At 51.5% G+C, this 18,849-nt stretch overlaps 1 protein-coding gene across 4 annotated transcripts in view; it reads right to left on the bottom strand.

The window, feature by feature from the left end:
• NECTIN1 (nectin cell adhesion molecule 1) overlaps positions 1-18,849 on the bottom strand; it is a 96,112-nt gene that overhangs the window by 20,005 nt on the left and 57,258 nt on the right. The window contains exon 6 of one of the 4 annotated variants that reach the window (XM_012570741.5): positions 12,400-18,639. The exons of the other annotated variants lie outside the window; for them this stretch is intronic. Within the exon in view, the coding sequence (XP_012426195.1) occupies positions 18,098-18,639 (542 nt within the window). The 3' untranslated portion in view covers positions 12,400-18,097. Of the gene's footprint in view, positions 1-12,399; positions 18,640-18,849 lie in introns of those variants that run through there. 4 annotated transcript variants of the gene reach the window in all.

Raw genomic sequence — 18,849 nt, 5'->3', positions numbered from 1 at the left:
AACCTGCGGTGGCAGCCACTTCTCTTCCCTCCTCTAAATAATATTTGTGCCTCCAGACAGTTCTGTCACAGCTGACATCTCACTGCAGAGCCCTCCCAGGCCAGAATTTGGGATTGTGGCTGTAAAGAATGTCCCAGTCACTTTTTGGCTGGGGCATTTCTGTGATGGATTGGCCCCTGATGGCTCTCGGGATGGCAGGGACCGAGCAGGGAACAAGCAGAGAACATCAGCCTCCCGCTGCTGCTGTAAATCAGCAGTGCAGGGGAGGGGAAAGGGTGGAAGGAGAAAGAGGGAAAGGAAATAAATACATAAAATGGATCTCCAAGAAGTCAGGTGAGGCTGGGTGATAGCAGGAAGGGGCTGAGAAAATTTCGAGGTGGGGGGAAATACAGAAGAAGAAAGAGAGGTGAATACAGGGCAGTGAGGGGAGGACGGGGGTGAGAGATTGAAGGAGCACAAGGAGAATTGCAGATATTTGGGTGTTTGTAAGAATTCCTCTCCCTCACAGGCTCTATGTATGAACACAAAGAGAATTGCAGATATTTGGGTGTTTATGGGAATCCCTCTCCCTGCCAGGCTCTCTGTATGAACACAAGGAGAATTGCAGATATTTGGGTGTTTGTAAGAATTCCTCTCCCTCCCATCCTCTCTGTATGAACACAAGGAGAATTGCAGATATTTGGGTGTTTGTGAGAATCCCTCTCCCTGCCAGGCTCTGTGTATGAACACAAGGAGAATTGCAGATATTTGGGTGTTTATGGGAATCCCTCTCCCTGCCAGGCTCTATGTATGAACACAAGAATTGCAGATATTTGGGTGTTTATGGGTATCCCCCTCCCTCACAGGCTCTCTGTATGAACACAAGAATTGCAGATATTTGGGTGTTTATGGGAATCCCTCTCCCTGCCAGCCTCTCTGTAGGAACATCCCAGTGTCAGAGCCCATCCCAGGGCTGTGTGGCCTTTAGGGACAAGCACCAGGGCATGGCACAGCCCTGTGACAACAAACCCGCCCCTACCCCTGCAGCTGGCCTTGCTGGGGACAGTCAGAGCCACTCCCAAGTGCTGGTGATGGCTTTGCAGGGGTCCAGGCAGGGAGGTGGCAGAGGTGACAGTGAAACCCCAGGAGGTGAGGAAGATAAATGAGAGAAGAAGGTCCTGAGAGAGCAGGAAAGCGCCCAGGATAGAGAAAAATGAGAATTAGAGAGAAACTTCACTTTAAGCTTGCTCTTCCCTCTTACTTCTTTGGGTTTTTTTTCCCTTTTAAACCTATTTTTTCATCTCTATCCACTGTTTATTTCCCCCTTGGGGAAGAGTTGTGGTCGGTACAGTTTGGAGGGCACCACCAGGGCTTTTCTGTAGGGGAGGGTGGCTGCACAAAGGGATGTTTCAAGTCGAAGAGGAGAACACCAGAAGAGCCTCAGGAGATGCCCAGAAGTGCCAGATGAGGATTCAGGGCTTTTGGGCAGCCCTGGGAAGATGTCTGCAAGGCTTGTGAATCAGGATCAGAATAAATTGGCAGGACAGCTCAGGGGCCTCCAAACGGGAGTGGGAAAAGGCTTTGCCAATTAAGAATGCAAACCCCCGTGCTCTGTCATGCTTGATCAATCTAAAATTCTCTCAAAAGAAAAATTTAAAAAGAAAATAAAAAAAAAAAGAAGGGAAAAAAGTTGGTGTGAAGCAGTTGGCAGTGAGGCAGGTACCGGAGAACCCAGAGGGGCTCAACAACCAGCTCAGCCTTATCTGGATGTCTGAGGGCTGCTGGGAAACTCCTCATTCCTGCTGGAAGCTGAATTAATTCACAGGATTACAATTAAGGAGAAAAGAAGGGCGTCCCACCCCCAGTCTCTGTCGGAGCTGTTTTGTTCATTACTCTCTTCTCCCACGGCTCTGGTGGGGATGGAGCAGAGGCAGGGAAGGGAGGGAGTGGTTGTCCCTCAATGAAGTGTCGTTCTGGTGACCTGGAGGTTTTGGAGAGGAGGAGCTTTGCACCAGCCAGGCCAGTGACCCCCTTGGAGGGGCTGATGGCCAATTCCCCAGCCCCAGAGCCCAGGGGGACCACGCTGCAACCGGCCAGCCACTCCCAGAGGGACACCACTAGCCATGGAGATGTGTCTGCTAGCCATGGAGGTGTGTCTGTTAGCCATGGCTGTGTGTCTGTTAGCCATGGGGATGTGTCTGTTAGCCATGGCTGTGTGTCCTGCTAGCCATGGCTGTGTATCTGCTAGCCATGGCTGTGTGTCTGTTAGCCATGGCTGTGTGTCCTGTTAGCCATGGCTGTGTGTCCTGCTAGCCATGGCTGTGTGTCCTGCTAGCCATGGCTGTGTGTCTGTTAGCCATGGCTGTGTGTCTGCTAGCCATGGCTGTGTGTCTGTTAGCCATGGCTGTGTGTCTGCTAGCCATGGCTGTGTGTCCTGCTAGCCTGACCTGGTGCAAGGAGACATTTGCTGGACTCTTTCTCCCTGCTGGTCCTCTGAGCAAGACAATGAGCTCAGATGATGCATATTTATAACACACCCCACCTGACACATTCCAGGGAGCCTGAGACAAGTTCACAGAGCTAAATTAAACCGAGTTGAAAAGCTTGGCAGAACAAATACTTCCCCAGCTTGGTTCTGAAGGCAGGAGAAGGATTGCCTAATTTGAGACACGCTCTGGTGGAGCACACACTCCCAGGCACAAGCTGGCTCCCAGCCTTGCTCTGATGCCTTGTGCTTGCAAAGGGTTAATGGGAAGCTGTTCCCAGGAGCTGACAGGGCAAAGGGGAGGATAAACAGCGGAGCTTGCAAGGCACTGGGGGTTTTAAAGGGATCTGAAGTCCGAGAGAGGAGAGTGGCCAGTGTGCATTCAGTGAATCCCTTCCAGGGATGTGGGAATCCAGAGCTTCCCTCTGGCTGCTCTGGCAGGTCTGGGACCCTGGCAGGGGTCAGGAACCCCCTGGACAGAGCCCCCAGAGACACTGGCTGTGATCTCTGGCCATGGAAAAGAGTTTTCAATCTTACAGGATCAATTACAAGCTCTGAGTGTTTGATATGAGTAATAATTAAGTGTGGCACAGGTGCAAAAGTAAAATTTTAGCATTCTAGATGAGGGGTCCAAAGGGGACAAGATGGAGGAAATTGGGTGTGTCTTGTCCTTTTTCTCCTTCTTCATGCCCTCCATGTTTCACTGTGGTGTTGGCATTTTTCTGTTGGTTCAGGCTGGGGACACACTGTCCAACGTAGGTGACAGATATTGGCACGTTATTGTAAATCCAGCACAGGTAGTTTGTGGTATTTAATGTTTGTAACATCCCACTGAGGGCAGAGCCCCACACGCTGCCCTGCAGGACAGAGCTGGACCATGAGTGTGTGAGGCTCATGAAGTGCCTTCATCCCCTGGGTCCAAACCCTTCAGAGCCCATCTCTGACCCTGGTTTGGAGGGGAGAGGAGAAGGGGAGATCATCAGCTCCTTCTGCTCCCACCCGGCCCCCTCAGAGCCTTCCCTCGCTGCAGGTGGAGGTGGCCAGGCTGCACTTCACAGTGAAATTCTGTCCTGTGCAAACACAAACCCACGCTCCACACCAATTCGTGGCTTGCAGCACCACTTAACCCCTGGCAGGATCCACACCCAGCTCTGTCACCAAGGGCTGCTCACCCAGGGCGGGGAACAGGGGCAGCTGGAGCTCAGCTCAGGGAGCAGCAGTGGTTTGGTGGCTTTTCTGAGCAGGAACAGTGTCTGGCCTTCACTTGGAGACAAAAGCATCATGTTAGCAATTCCCATGGCAGTTATGTAACCCCAGCAAACTTCTACACATGCTCAGGGGGAGAGTTTTCTCCCGGGCAGGGCCTTTGTGATGTGATTTTCAGTATTTTGATGAAGATAATTCAGCTACAGGATGCATGGGCCTTGCATGTTTTGCCACACAGACATCCATCAACATCTTGATTTAACACATCCTTAAGGTTTGCTGGTGCAAGAGATGCTATCTGCTGTCTGTTCCACTGATAGACAACATCTTCATTTACCCCATCCTTAAAACTTGTTACTTCCAGGATGTCCTTGGCTGAGGAATGCTGCCTGTTCCCTGATTAGGTCTCCTTTCCTCCTGATGAGGTTTGAAAGCCTACAAAGACCTGACAGCAGGGAACATCCTGACTCGAGATAATCTTGACCTGTTCCACATTTTTCAGCGCAGCCAGCTAAAGGTTAAACACCAAAATGAAGGCAGAGCTGCTCTTCTGCCTCCGTGCCCTGATATAAGTCAGATGGAATTTTCAGAGCCGTCACAGCCTCTCCCATCGGGGTGTTTGTTGATGTAACTCTCACTTACACAATCAGCCACCACACAGGCGAGTGCCAAGGCATGGCTGCGATCCTGACAATGCCTCATTTCCCTGGAAATCCCCCTCTGCACAGGCTGGGCCCCCAAAATGTGCTGCTCACCTCCCACACGGCGCTGCTGGTCCCTGCAGAGGGGTGCTGGGACTGTCCTGCTTTTAAACAAACAAATGTCCCGATCCCTCTGCATTGTCCTTTCTCTCCCTCCCACAAGTGGGAATCCCTCTGTCCCTCTCTAATTTCCCTCCACTGAATCCCAGAAATCCGGGTGTCCCCTGGGTGCTCAGCTCGTTCCCAGCACGGCCATCCCCCTGTCTGGGTGCTGCTCACAGCATCCCTTGAAGATCCCTGACCACTTTTCCTTCCCTCTGTCATTTCTGCCAGCCCAGCTGGCACTTTGAGGCTTCTCAAGCCTCTCTGATGAGGTTTTGGGAGAGCCTGGAAGTGCAATGTGTGGATCCAGCCCTCCCTGGGGTGCCTGCTTTGAAGTGGACACTGGGATGTGCTTGGCTTCAGTGGGGATTTCACACACATTCCAGCTGGGGAATGGCTTTGCCATGCTGGGATCTCTCCAGTAAGGACCAGTTTGTCCCTCTCCTCCCCTCCCCTGCAGGAAGAACAGTCCTTGGTTAAACAACATCTGGTTAAAGAGCTGCTGGCCGCAAAAACATGTCTGGAATGTGGCCCTAGCCCTTGGTGACCTCCCTTTTTGTGCTGCCAGTGGCCACTAACAAGGCTGGGGTTTGGATGCAGCAGTGGGAGCAGGGTGTTTTCCCCACGGGATCCACCAGGGATGAGGAACTCCACCACAGATTCCTCTTTCTGGGCTGGTTTTTCTTCTCTGTGCCACTCCAGCAAAGAGGGGGCGAACACGACCTTGCTGCCACTAATCCACCCCAAACTCACCTGTCCTCTCCTCACCTTGCTCGGCCAACCCCACAGACCCCCCTGCCTCCCCCAGCCCAGGACTGGCAGGGTGGGGAGCAGCCCAGCCTGTTTTGGGGGAGAAGATGAGCCCTGGAGAAGAAGGGAAATGTTCTCTGGCATTTCCTCTGCCTCGCAGCCCTTAATTTTAGTTCTGCTTCATTTCCTTGCAGCTTGGCAGAGTAATGAACAATCAAATCCCTTTAGTAATTTATTTCTTCTGCCGCTCAGTTTCGAGGAGGTGATGACACTTGAAATTGCCTCTCCTGGAGGGACGGAGGGGCCAGATCCTGCAGCCCATTACAGCAGAATGTTCCTGTCCTGCTCTCAGCAGCCTGCCCAGAGCACAGCGTGCTCCCAAACCCACCTCCAGCCAGAGATACAGCCCCACTCCCTTGATGAGTCCATTAATGTCACGCTATTACAAGCAGCCACCAGATGAATTCTGTCAGATAGAAGGCACAGGAACTGCAGCTCAGGCTCTCATCATTTGTGTTAATAGAGTTAATTTGCTCAGCGATCCCCAGCAGCACTCCTGGGAAGGTCTGGCTGTGCCTGGCCGTGTGCCCTGGGCTGTGTTTGTCGGGCAGCTGTGTCCTGGATGTCTCCAAAGGATGAGCTCACCTCCCCTCCTGTTTGCATCCCGTTCAGGGACCCAGGGGATGCCTGGCAGGGTGAGGAGGAGCTGCTCTGCTTCCCTGGCGTGCATGGGCAGGGAAAGGGGGACAGGACAGTCCTGTGCTGTCCCTGGGCAGCTGCAGCAGCAGGGAGGGCTCCAGGCTGCTCCTCACACCCTCTTCCTTCTCTCCTCTCCCAAAAACCCCTGAGAGCTGCAGCAATCCAGGCCAAAAAGTGACTCTCCAGCCTCCTGGAGCAGGGAGGGAGCTGCCAGATGTGTGAGGATGGAGTTGCTGGATGCTGCTGCCTCCCCTCCTGCCCCTCACACACCTTCCAGGACTGTCACCACCCCTGTCCTGGTGTCCCCAGCTGTCCCCACCCCATCCTGCCCCAGCAGAGGGACCTGCTGCAGAAAACAACTCAGACTTCACCTTCCTGCCCCTTTTCCTGATTTCTCCCTCCTGTTAATGGCATGGAAAGGTTTCTCACACTCCTTCCCACCTCACCTAACTTCTGAAATGATAAAAGCACCAATAATTCACCCTGCAGCCTCATGCAGCTGGGAGGGAGCTTCTCCCTTCTCCAGCATGGAGCACATGGAAAAGCAGGAAAGGGAAATCAGAGAAGCTGAAGGACAGGCTGTGGGTACAAAACCAGGACTAAACAACATCCCTGCACTGCACTGGATGTGGTCAAGAGGGCTGAAATGATGCAGAAAAGGCACAAGGTTTGAAAAGCTGCTCATGGTCTCTCTCTGGGGACTGGCACGTTTCTGTTTGTGGCTTCTGAGATGACAAAACAATTTCCCTGTGCTTGAGGGGGGCAGGGCTGAGGAGCTTGCTGGGTATCATCTCCTTAGATACTCCACTTATTATAAGCAAACAGAGGGGTTGAAAGGCTCAGCTGAGGAGATTCCAAACTCACTGCTGTTGGTTTTTTACTATTTGTTAAAATGGTTAAATTTGAGAAGGTTAAATTCCAGCAGAGTGGAGGAGGGCGCAGAGAATGACTCGAATCCTACAGGGTGGTTCCCTGGCACCACGGGAAAAGCAAACACAGGCTCCAGGTAATGAAGGATTAAAAGGCAGCAATATAATCAATGCCAGTCTGTGAGGTTGTGGGAAATGGGCCTTGTCAGTCAAACACAATGTCACTTTTTGCCTACTAAACCAGTCATGTCATCAAAGCAAGCGTAGAGATGGGATAAAAAACAGATTTGGAATGACTGGCAGGATTTGGGGGTTGAGCACAGAGGTTGCCAGAGCTGGTCAGTCACAAGGTCACGCCCTAGCTCAGGACAATCCCTCCCCATCTCCCAATCTCCTCCTGCTGGGGGTCAGCCTCTGGGTGCTGGGAGAGGGGAGGTGACCCCCTGTGACACAGGGCCTTGAGGAAAGGACATTCTAGGGAGGGAGCAGGGCTCTCAGAGCCTCTGTGCAGGCTGCAGAGCTGTCTGTGCACATCCCTCCTTTTGGGGACAGGCTCCACCATCCTCCTCTTCGCCTCCCCCCACTCTGTTGCTCAGGTAACACTTCCAAGGCAGGTCCTCCAAGCAAATTTTTAGGTCAGTTATAATTGGAGAAGCTCACACGGAGCTATAAAACATCGGTTAATATGCTGGAACTATCTAGTTAAATGCCAATTATAAAACCCCATAAGCTCCTCAACTCAAATATATTAATAACATAATTAAACATTTATTGCTTATGCAAATTAAAAGTTCAGTTAATCGGACGTCAACCAAACCCTAGGAAGTGACCATTTAGGTAACTAATTTCTATTTAATTACGATTCCTCCCCTTGCAAAGCCCCCCCATGGCATTATTGCTGGGCAGTGTTTACTCCAACTTGGCATTCCCACCCCATTCCCATTCCATCCATAGCCCCAGGCAGCTGCAGCATCCAGAGCACAGCTGGCAGCAGCTGGGCTGGGCACACTGGGGGAATTCTGGAGCATTTTGGGGTGGGAGCAGCGCCCTGGGTGGACAGATCTGGGTGCCAGCAGAAACCCACTGTGCATTGTTTTGGTGGCAGGGTCACTGCAAGGACTGGGAGCTGCAGCAGAGGTGGAAATGAAGATTTATTCCTCGGGGAATGGAGGAATTTCCCCTGGTGAGCAGAGCCATAGGGATGGACTCTCTCCTCCCATCCCTCCCTCAATCAGTTAAACCTGACAGGTGTAAAGTTGGCAAATTTCTTTCCCAAACCCTGAGGAAAGCAGGCTGGCAGGAGTTTGGGGGGTTCAGGGAGATGAGGGAGAGAGGGAAACATTCCCACACCTCCCTCCGTGGAGGTGCACCTGGGACTCAGGGGTGAGGCTGGAAAAGGGCTTGAAAACCAAGAAAATCAGAACCCCCTCCTCTCACAGCTCCCTTTGATCCCTCAGGATTGGATCCCTAATCATCTCCTGGGATTTAGCCAGAGCTAAACCCCAGCAAACCACAGCACAGTGTTGTCTGCACAGAGGCAGAAAAAGACCATTTACTGTTCACATTCAACCCGTTTTCCTCCCCAAATCCCCACCCATCCAGACAAAACCCTGTGCCTGCTTCCTACCAGGACCTGGGTTTGGTCCAGGAGTTGTGAAATCTGGGGAGGAGGGAGCATCCCTCGCTCACCTGGAGCCTGGCTCAGGCAGATGAGGCCACGTTCACCCCAGGTGAAGGGAGCAGCTCGGATGGCAGGTGTCCATAAATCACTGCCTTTCCATCATTCAGCCCCTGGAGGGTGACACAACATTTTTACCCTACATTTCAGGTGAAAATATCAGCCTGGCTCTCTGATTTCTGAGATTCCAGCAGTGCATCACGCAACCATTTTTTTATTCTTTTTTTTTTATTCTTTTTTTTTTCCTTTTTACAGGCTGAGCCTTGTTCTGCAAATACTCTCTAAATCCAGGCTGCATCTCGACACGTCTGGGAAGGCTGTGAAATGCCTTGTTTGGCAGGAGGAGGAGAGAACCAGCCCCCCTTGCCTTCTGCCAGGCACCACCGAGGGCATCTGAGCCTCAACACAACTTCTGGTGTCACAGGTCCCTCAGCTGGAATCCATTTGCATAAAGCAATTTCCTCCAACAAATATGTTCATACAAATCAAACTGGAGATTGCAAATAATTTGAAAGTGAAAAAAAAAAAACCCACCAAAAAAACAAAAAACCAAACACAACCTTAATCAAACATATTTGTTGCTACAAGTAATTCAGCCTGCAGCGTGAGTTTCTCTTGGTTCCATTTATCCAGCAGTAGCTGGAGGAGATTTAATGGGATCTGTGTAACCTTGAGTGCTCTGAGCTGAGCTGGAGCAGGGCTTGCCTCTCACCTCACAAGGAATTTGGGATGGAAGGTCACTCATTTCAGCAACCTGACCTGTTTCCAGGGATATGGGGCAGGTTCCCTGGAAATTCCCTGATTACCCTGAGCTATATCTCACCACAAATCCTACTCCAACCCCTTTATTTGGGCAGAAATAAACCCCCATGGTAACCAGGAATGGTGAGGGGATGCAGAGGATGGGAACCTGTCTCTGCACCTCTCTTGTCTTGATTCTTAAGATTTTCTAAAACCTTCTGAGTTTATATTTTGTTAGAGAATTTTCTTACACAACTTTCTGTAAATAACTTATTGTTTTGCACTCTTTTATAAGGGTAGAGAAACTTAATGTATTAATAGTTTGTTTAATGTCTTTGGAGAGGTGGCACATTCACTCTCCAATCTACTGTTACTTTTGGAAGAGTATAAATGCTGGAGTTAGAAAATAAGCACTCTCTCTTTTTTTCACCTTACAAACAGCAGTAGCTCACGTTGTGCTTTCACCTGTCCTATAGTGACACACCTCCACCAGGGACGTTCCAGCCCCAAATTCCATGAGCATCTTCCAGTGCTGGGGCGGTGAATCCCACCATGCTCAGCCCTGTGCACGCAGCAGCCACAAATCTCCTCCTGCCTCACCCTGTGCTGCTCCCTGGGCTGTGGGAATCCAGGGAATCCCTGTGACTGCCCTGGCAGGTCTGGGACCTTGGCAGGGGTCAGGAACCCCCCTGGACAGAGCCCCCAGAGACACTGGCTGTGATCTCTGTCCATGGAAAAGAGTTTTCAATCTTACAGGATCAATTACCAGCTCTGAGTGTTTGATATAAGTAATAATTACGTGTGGCACAGGTGCAAAAGTAAAATTTTAGGATTCTAGATGAGGGGTCCAAAGGGGACAAGATGGAGGAAATTGGGTGTGCCTTGTCCTTTTTCTCCTTCTTCATGCCCTCCATGTGTCACTGTGGTGTTGGCATTTTTCTGTTGGTTCAGGCTGGGGACACACTGTCCAACGTAGGTGACAGATATTGGCACGTTATTGTAAATCCAGCACAGGTAGTTTGTGGTATTTAATGTTTGTACCATCCCACTGAGGGCAGAGCCCCACACGCTGCCCTGCAGGACAGAGCTGCGGCAGGGCAGCAGAACATGTTAGAGATAAACAGAATAAACAGCCTTGAAACAGCACAGACCAATTATGGCTTCTGCTTTGGCAGTGGGGCAGAAAACAGAGACTTTCTACAATCTCAGAATCATCAATACCTCAGATTCTGACACCTGGGGTTCTGCAGCCCCATTTTGGGGCCAGCAGGGCTGTGGTTTGGAGAAGGGATCCAAGCCACTTTTTTTATTTATACCATGGGCTGCAGGCACTGCTGGCATTCCCACCCCCAGAGTGTTTCTGCTTGGTTCCAAAGAAACCCAATCCTTGGGGGCTCTGCATGGGGGGCTGCTCCTGCTGCCTTCAGCCCTCTGCAACCCGAGCTGCTGAGGGGAGGCCCCAGGCCGTGGGTTTTATCCATCATCGCTGAACTCTTTAGGTCCAGCCTGGGAAATCAGAGCAGCGTTTCCCAGGGGCTCATCCCAGCCAGGACAGCCCCTCCTGTCCTTCTTCCCAGCTCTGCAGGGCTCCTTTTGTTCCTCTCCACCCCCAGGGTTGGCTGAGGTGGCTGAAGCAGCTGCTGGGAGCTGCTTCTGTGGGAGCTGTGGTCAGTCCTGGAGGAAAGCTGCACCTCCAGCAGGTGCCATGGCTAACGGGGCAAAATGAGAGGGGGAAACGTGGGGAGGGCAGACACAGCCCAGAGAGTGGTCACAAGTCCCCTTGGTCACCTCAAAACCTGGTTTTTCCTCCTCTTCCACAAGGAAAGCATTCCCAGGGCTCCCTCTAATCCCTCCCAGAGCAGGAGGACAGAGCCTGGCCCTGTGAGCAGCGCAGGAGTTTGGAGGATTCTCCTGCCTGGTGCCAGCCTCCTGCTGCCCTGGCACAATCCCCAGGGACCAAACCACTCCTTCCCAGCCTAATCCTGAGCATTTTCACATTCTGAGCTGCTTCGGTGTGAAGGTCTGGGCTCCACATGAGGGGATGCTGAGCTCTCTGCACAGAGCAGGGAGACAAAACAATTCCTGCTCCAGCTGGGCACCAAGGACAAATGATCCAAATCTCAGCCCAGGAGCACAAACACCGTGGGCTGGAGAGAGAAAAACAAGCAGGGTGGGACTGCCTGGGCTAAAGCTGGAATGGGACAATGAACTCCAAGGTGCCAATGGAGCAGAACTGATCCCAGGGAGAGCCCCCAGGAGCGCTCGTGCATTTTGGGACCATTTTGGGTTCATTTTGGGACCATTTTGGTTCATTTTGTGGCCATTTTGGTTCATCTTGGGCTCATTTTGTGGCCATTTGGGTTCATCTTGGGTGCAGCCCTGGCTGGGCTCCTGTGCTGCCCAAGGTGCATCCATGGAGGAGATCCTTTTAATAAATCCCCACTTTATTCTTTAGCTCCATCTGGTCTCTGTTCCAGGTCAGCCTTCAGAAGGCATCAGTGTCCCCTGAGCTCACCCTGAGCTCACCCTGAGCTCACCCTGAGCCTGCAGAGGTTGTTGAAGCCCCACTGCCACAGCCACCACGTGTGGCACTATAAAACATCCTCCAGTGTCCCTGCATCCTGGCCCTGCCACCAGCTAATTCCACATTTCTAGGGAAATATTGACATTTTTCCAATAGCCTGTCCCATCTGCTGCAGCCAGCAGTGAGAACTTCCTCAGCCACAGACACTTGTCCTAACTTTTCACAGATTTTCTGATGGATTTTTCTGCCCTGTGTTTTTCTAGCCGTTTATTTTTAAGCTCAGGTTAACTTTGGGCCTCAGCCAAGGAATTTCAGTGTTTACATCAACAAATGGAAGCTCTGCCAGCCTCCTTTAGCCTGTGCTGGATCTGCTGTCCAGGAATTCCACACAAAAACACCATGCCAGTGGCAAACCCACTCATTCCCAGTCACCTCCAGCCCATTGCTGGAGATCTCTCAACCCTCAACCTTCAGTCTTCAGCTGCAAGCAAGTCCCCTTCTGAAATACAAACACAAATAATTGGAATTTCCAAAAAACACTGCATATCCTGGGAAATTTCCAAGCCAAACCATTGGAAAACAGGTGCCATGAGATTCCCCTCACAGCAGCCACTGAGTGCACGGCGACGCAGCCACGGATGCCCCAAAAAGGAGGAGAAGGTCTCTTTCTTTTAAAATTCTTTATTTATAAAAAAGTACATTTTTCTTTTCCACAGCTCAGCCACTATTGGTTTTTTATACAAGTAAAAGGAAGGGTGATGCAACACCCCGCCCACACAAATTATAACCATGAAAATTTACCCCCCCCCCCAACCCAGGACTCAAAATGAACAAATTACAAAGGATGGAAAACAAAACAAAACAAAAACCAAAAAATAACAACCCAAAAAAAAAAACAAACCCAGAAAAAAAAATCATAAAAGTCCATTACATTATTATTATTATTATTTTTATTTTTTATTTTTTACAAAAGCACTTACAACACAGATTACAAAATAAAAAAGAAAATAAAAAGAAATCAAAGTAAAACAAAAAAAAAAAGTGGGGTTGGGGTTGTTTGTTTGTCTGTCTGCAGTTTTAATTCCACAATGATCATTACAGCCAGCGGACAAAGAAAAAGAGAGATAAAATCCCTGGAGCTGAGGAATCATATTTTAAAAAAAAAGAGAAAGGCCAAAGAAAAGAAAATCCAGATCCTCAGTGAGAGTCCCTCCACCAAGAGCAGAGGATCTGACTCCGTGTGCTCCTTACATTCACCCCGGGGGAGTCACACAGGGAATCCCCCTGCTCCTGACCCTTTTAGGATATCCCTGTCCCATTTGGGGTTTCCCTGTCCCATTTGGGGTTTCCCTGACCCTTTTGGGGTCTCCCTATCCTTTTTGGGGTGTCCAAATCCCAGCCCACCCTTAAGGCTTGGCTTTCCTCCCCGTGCTGAGGGGCTGAGCCCCCCTACTCCCCTCTCCAGGTGAGTTTTGGGGTGATGGGAAGGACCCAAAACCTTCCCAGCCTCCCTGTGCCAATGGTTTCCCTGCTCATCCCAGGGAAAATTCCAAGTGGATTTCCTTGGGGTGCAGGGTGCCCCTTCTTCAGCAAAGAACAGGCAGCATCCATGCCATGCTGGCAGTGTCCAAAAAGAGACCCCAAAACTTCAGTGCTACAACAGCAGAGCTTGAGGGGGGACTGAAAAGTGGAATTTAACAACCTGGGCTCCCCCTTTTCCTGCAGGGATGACACAGCTGCCCCCCACAAGGGAAATGGGGTTTTCCCTGCATCTGATCTGCTCCCCAAACCCCAAAATCTGCGTGTGTGTGTGTGTGTGTGTGCTCGTGCAGGGCAAAGGAAAAGAGCCCAGCAGAGCAGCAGCCCCCGCTCCAATCACACTCCCTTTTCTAATTGCCTCGAGATCAACCTTTGGAGTCTCTCTCTCCCTAACCCTCCGTGATTTTTGCTCAATTGTTGTGTTTCTTTTTGACTCAGCATCAGGAAAATGGCTCCCTTTGTCCCTCATGTCTTTGCAGTCAATTTGGTGCAACCATCTCAGCTTGTTGATTTATTTCATAAAGGAAATCTTCAGGTTGATTTTTTAATTTAATTTTATTTATTTTTTTTTCGCCTTGCTTGAATGAAAATGATTTAACAGGGGGGAAAAAAAACCAACAAACCTGGTAATTAAATACGGGAAAATAACACCACTAGGGTGAATTGCAATGAATAATCTTAGAGAAAAGTCCCAGCAGGGAAACAGCTGGGGTGTCTTTGTACATAAAGCACAGGCTCGTTGTGGGCTGTGACACAGATCTGTTTGCTTGTACAGCTCCCTTCATCCATATTGGGAAGGAAATGGGGGATTGGCCCAAATTCACCTGAATTTTGGGTCACTGACCCCTCTCTCACTGCCTGCTCAGTGTCCCCACCCACCCTGAGGTACCAGAGGTTTGCCATCCAGGAGGAGGCTTGGAAAAGGGAAAAGCAGTGGGCTGATGTCTCTGCTCCCTGCCAGGGGATGTGTCCTCCTGGCCAGGACAGTGATGAGGCTCTGACACCCAACCCCAGCAGGGTGAAACCCACCCCAGGCACAGCCAGGGGGGCCACACCAGTTTGGGACTGGTGAGAAATGGGACATTTCCTGCAGGGCTGGAGAGGAGGAGGCCCCTGGACAGCTTCACTCTCCCGGCTGGGAGCTCCCACTCGCTCTCTGCCAGGTCCCACAGGGGCATTTCCACCTCCTCAGCACCTCTGATGAAAGGGGGGTGGGAGAAGAAGGGGATTTTTCACTTGTGGGTCCCAGAGAGGCGGCCCAGCTCATGTGTGGCACCCCACACACGACAGAATCCGCCCTCTGAGGGAAATTGGGGCACAAAGGGATGGGTGACACCATCACCAGAGCAAAAACTGGTCCTGCTGCTGAGCCCTGCACAGTCCCAGCTCATTCCCTCCCTGCTGGAGCAGGATGCACGTGGTGGTTCTTCACTTTGGCCTCTCTCCTGAGCTCACCCCTGCACTCAGGTGGGAACAGGGATCGCTTCCTGCTTGATGATGCTGGAAAAACTCATCTAAATCCCTTCGAGGGCCCCCTCAGAGCAGTTTAACCCAGAGAAGGCAGTGATGCTATTACTGGACCAAAACAGCTCTCAGATGAAGCATCAATCTGATTTTCTTCCCCCACACTTCTTTTTTCTTCCACCTTGCTATGGATTAATGGCTAATCGCTCGGCTAATTACCACCCCAAGAGTCTCTGGGCTGTCTAGCTGACCTTGCAAGGGACAGCAAGAAGCAAATGACAGCACAGAGGTGGCATTTCTCCGTGGCTGTGGTGCTAATGGCACCAGGGGAGCAATGCTGAGGAGCTCAAGGATGAGAGAAAGGCAGCACTGAGCCTTGAACTCGCAGGGGCCTCGCTGCTGGGCCAGGCAACGCTGGCTAAGGATCTTCCACTCCAGGTTCTGGATGAAAAACCATCATTTGACCCCTTTTCTGAACCACTCTGAGGAGGTAAGTGGCTGAGCTAAGCCCTAAATTTTGGCTGGTGCAAAAAGGGCAGGAAAAAGTGCTGCAGCAGGGAGGGACTTTTGTGCAGGCTCTAGCTTGGAAATTCCACATTGCTCCACTCTCTCCTTTCCTTTCCTCGGGTCCCACTGAGGTTTTGAGCCCTCATCAGTGGACAGTGTGTGAGTGGGCAATAAATAAGCCAAGGAGGCTACAGCTCCAAAAATGACCTCCTCAAAGGCAAGCTAACAACTCCCAAAGCAATTCCTAGGGTTCCTTTGGTCATCCCTGAATTTGGGAGCAGCCTTGGAGCCCTGACCTCTCCCAGGCCCTTCTGCCCCACTGCCAGCCTTTGCACCTTTGTTCTTTAGGACACAGAGCTGTGGGGTCAGTGTGGTGGGAGCTGGCCAGACCTGAGCTGTGGCCTCAACGTGAACAATCACTGCTGGACCCTGCAGGGTTTATAAAAGATTGTTTTCTTCCACAGCCACCCCCTGACGGGGAGATCTGTGCCACTGATCTCTCTCAGTGCCTGCTGATGCCTGCCCAGGGCTTGGTGCTGGAGGCACTGTCACCATCCTGCTCCGAGCCTGGCTCTGGGGCTCAGATCTGCAGGATTATTCACTCCAGAGATGGACTTTGCTGGGAATTCTCCCTGCAGCACACACTGAGCCAGATTACAGGCTCTCCCTCTGGGGAAATCAAAGCCCTGTGTGTGCTGCTCTCGCGAGGCACTGGAGGGAAGTCATTCCCACCCCTAATCATCACTAATCAGAGAATTGGAGAGCTGGTGAGAGGTTTTATTTCCTTTATTGGGGGCTTTCCTGCTAGCAGGGTGCTCCTGGTGGCAGTGGATGGGGCTGGGAGGGCTCAGGCTGAGGGATCCCGAGGGAATCTCTGCCTGCCCTGGCTCTGGGAGGACACAGAGCTGCGTGTGTGCTTCCTGTGCCATGTGGCTGCCGTGCCAGGTGCCAGGAAGCCTGAGGGGCTGGCAGGAACAGCAGAGAGATTACAGCCCAACAATTGGATTGCCCACTCTCCTACCCCACTAATGCAATCACAGCACACGGGGATGGCTGGGGCTGTGCCCTGCAGCGAGCACCCCACAGCACAGGAAAGCTTTGGAGGCTGCCTGGATCAGAGATCTGACCTTGACTCATCTGTGTGGCTCTGCCTCTCCACCCTCCTCCCTTTTTTTGCAGCAGGATAACCGCTGTGGAACAAAACCCAGCGGGTAAGGCAGGAGGAGAATTAGCCCTGCTATTTTTAGATGTGTATGATAATACAGCTCAGAAAACTGGGGATTTCTTTTCAAACAAAAGATTTATTTATACATCAAATTAAAAAAAAAAAAATTAATATAACCCACAAGAAGAAAAATAAGCCCCAACCCAGTGAATCTAATTTGGAGATGGTCGGTGTGAGACAGAGGGCCCTGAAGTCTGGAATCCCATTTATTCACAGAGCAGAGATAGCAGCAATCCAAACCTCCCCAGCACAACGCCGTGGCTCAAGGCAAGGAGGGAAAGATCAATACCCCAGGCTCAACCCCTCCTACCCTGTCTGCCAAGCCTGTGCTCAGGAGAGGGATGTGATATTGGAAAATGGCAATCAATGCCACCTACGTGGTGCAGCCACGGGCTGGGGTTGTTGCTAGGAGAGAGAGAGAGAGAGAAGCACCCCCGTGCTCTGACCAAAATAAAAAATAAAGTGTAAACACATGACGATTAAGCCTTAGTGGTATAATAAAATAAAACTCAGGGGCTGGTCCTGCCCTGCCTGGGTGTGCAGAGCAGAGCTGAAGGCAGTGGATGTGTGGAAGCAAAGTGTCCTCAGTTGGTCCCTTCCCCAGTGGATGTGCCCGGCACGGTGGTGCCCCAGTGAACTGCTCTGTGGCTGGTACCAGCGACAACAACAGCGACAAGAACAAAAGGAGCCAGCCTTTCTCTGAGCCATCATGGGGGAAAAGTGTCAGCAATAAATACTCCTTTTCTTTCATTTCAAAGAACACTCAAACAAAGACAGAAAAATGGAAAGCCAGGAGATAATAAATTGTAGGAGGAAAATGGCAGTTTTGTTTCCCTGCTCTGCTATCAGCCCCTGCACCTGGGGTTTGGTCTAGGGCTTTTCCCCTCCTCTTTTCTCCTCATTTTCCTTTTATTGAGTCATTAAAAACTGCGTGTGGTTCTCTCCAGGTGTGCAGCAGGCAATGGGAATGTCACCCAGACCCCATTGATTAAAAAAAAAAAAAAGTAATTAGGGGAAAAAAAACCCAAAATCCATACACCTGAAAATGGCACCTATGTTTCCATTGCCATAAAACTCTCCTGGCCTCTGTCCTACGGACAGCCCACCTGCCCCCCCTCCCAAGGTTAAAAAACAAACAAAGAAGACAACATACAAACAAATTTCCAGTGTTTCAGGGGGGTGGGAGCGGGAGGAGGAAGGCTCGGGGAGGGAAGGGCACTCTGAGACATGAAGACACAAACAGAGTGTAATATACAGCCTGGGCAACAGTCGTTAAAGCAAAGAGTAACACCTAAGCCACCGACCAATACAAACACCACAGAAGGGGACGAAAGTCGTCGAAGAGAGGAAATTAAAAAGCCAAACCAAAACCGAGAGAAAATAATTACCCGACCTCCCGCCCTCCCGCACGAGCCCCACCCCCTCCCCTCCCCTCCCCAAAAAATGATCCGTAAGCAAAGCCGCCCTCCCTCCCCGCTTTTTGGCCCCCAGCATCCAAAAAGTCCGTGCGGGGCCGGGGCGTGCGTGGGTGTGCTCGGAGGGATGCAGGGGAGGGAGGGCATAGCTCGGTTGTGAGCGTGAGTGTGTGAGTGTGAGTGTGAGTGTGAGTGCAGCAGAGGGGCGTGGAGCTACACGTACCACTCCTTTTTGGAAATAAAAGACCCGTCGTTCTGCGACACCATGTTGTCGGCCAGGTCGAGCTGCTCGGGGTCGTACTGGAAGCCGAGTGTCCTCTCGTCGTAAGGTTCGGGGTGGGCCTCGCCCTCGTCGACGGTGAAGTAAGGCCTCTTGGCATCCTCCTCGTAGGCTTTGGGGCCGCCCAGCTTGCGCTCGCCTCCTGCATCCTCATCCTCGTCCTCGTAGGTGCTGCCGCCCAAGGGGCCCGGCTTCTTCTCGTCGTCCGAGTCGTCGGGGTACTGCAGGTTCTGGGCCATGGGCGGGTGGTGCTGTGGGATGCCGGCCTTGCTGTAGCCGTTGCCGTAGACGTGCTTCTTCGTGCTGTAGTCACCCTTGAAGGTGTGCCGCCGGCGCCGGAGTACCACAAAGAGCACCACGGCCACCAGCAGGACCAGCGAGACGCCTCCCACTATGCCCCCAATCACCGGTGTGGGGATGTTCGGCTGCACCATGGATTTGTGATCATCGATTGGAGACGGGGTGTAGGGAAATTCTGGGTAGGAAAAGACAGATGGAAGGGGGAACAGTGTCAAACCATGCGGAAACGCGCCCTCCCTCCGTGCTCTCATTGCCAGTTTGGGGCGGGGGGTGAGGGGTGGGAAGATGAGGGTAAGGAACAGGGAAGGGAAAAACTGGGGAAAGGGGAAGAGGAGCGTCCTCACAGGGGTCAGCTCTGCCTCAGCCGGGGGAAGGTGCCGTGCCA

Source organism: Taeniopygia guttata, chromosome 24 (assembly GCF_048771995.1).
Source record: "Taeniopygia guttata chromosome 24, bTaeGut7.mat, whole genome shotgun sequence".
NCBI classification, from domain to species: Eukaryota; Metazoa; Chordata; class Aves; order Passeriformes; family Estrildidae; genus Taeniopygia; species Taeniopygia guttata.
This window is presented reverse-complemented; position numbering and strand designations above follow the sequence as displayed.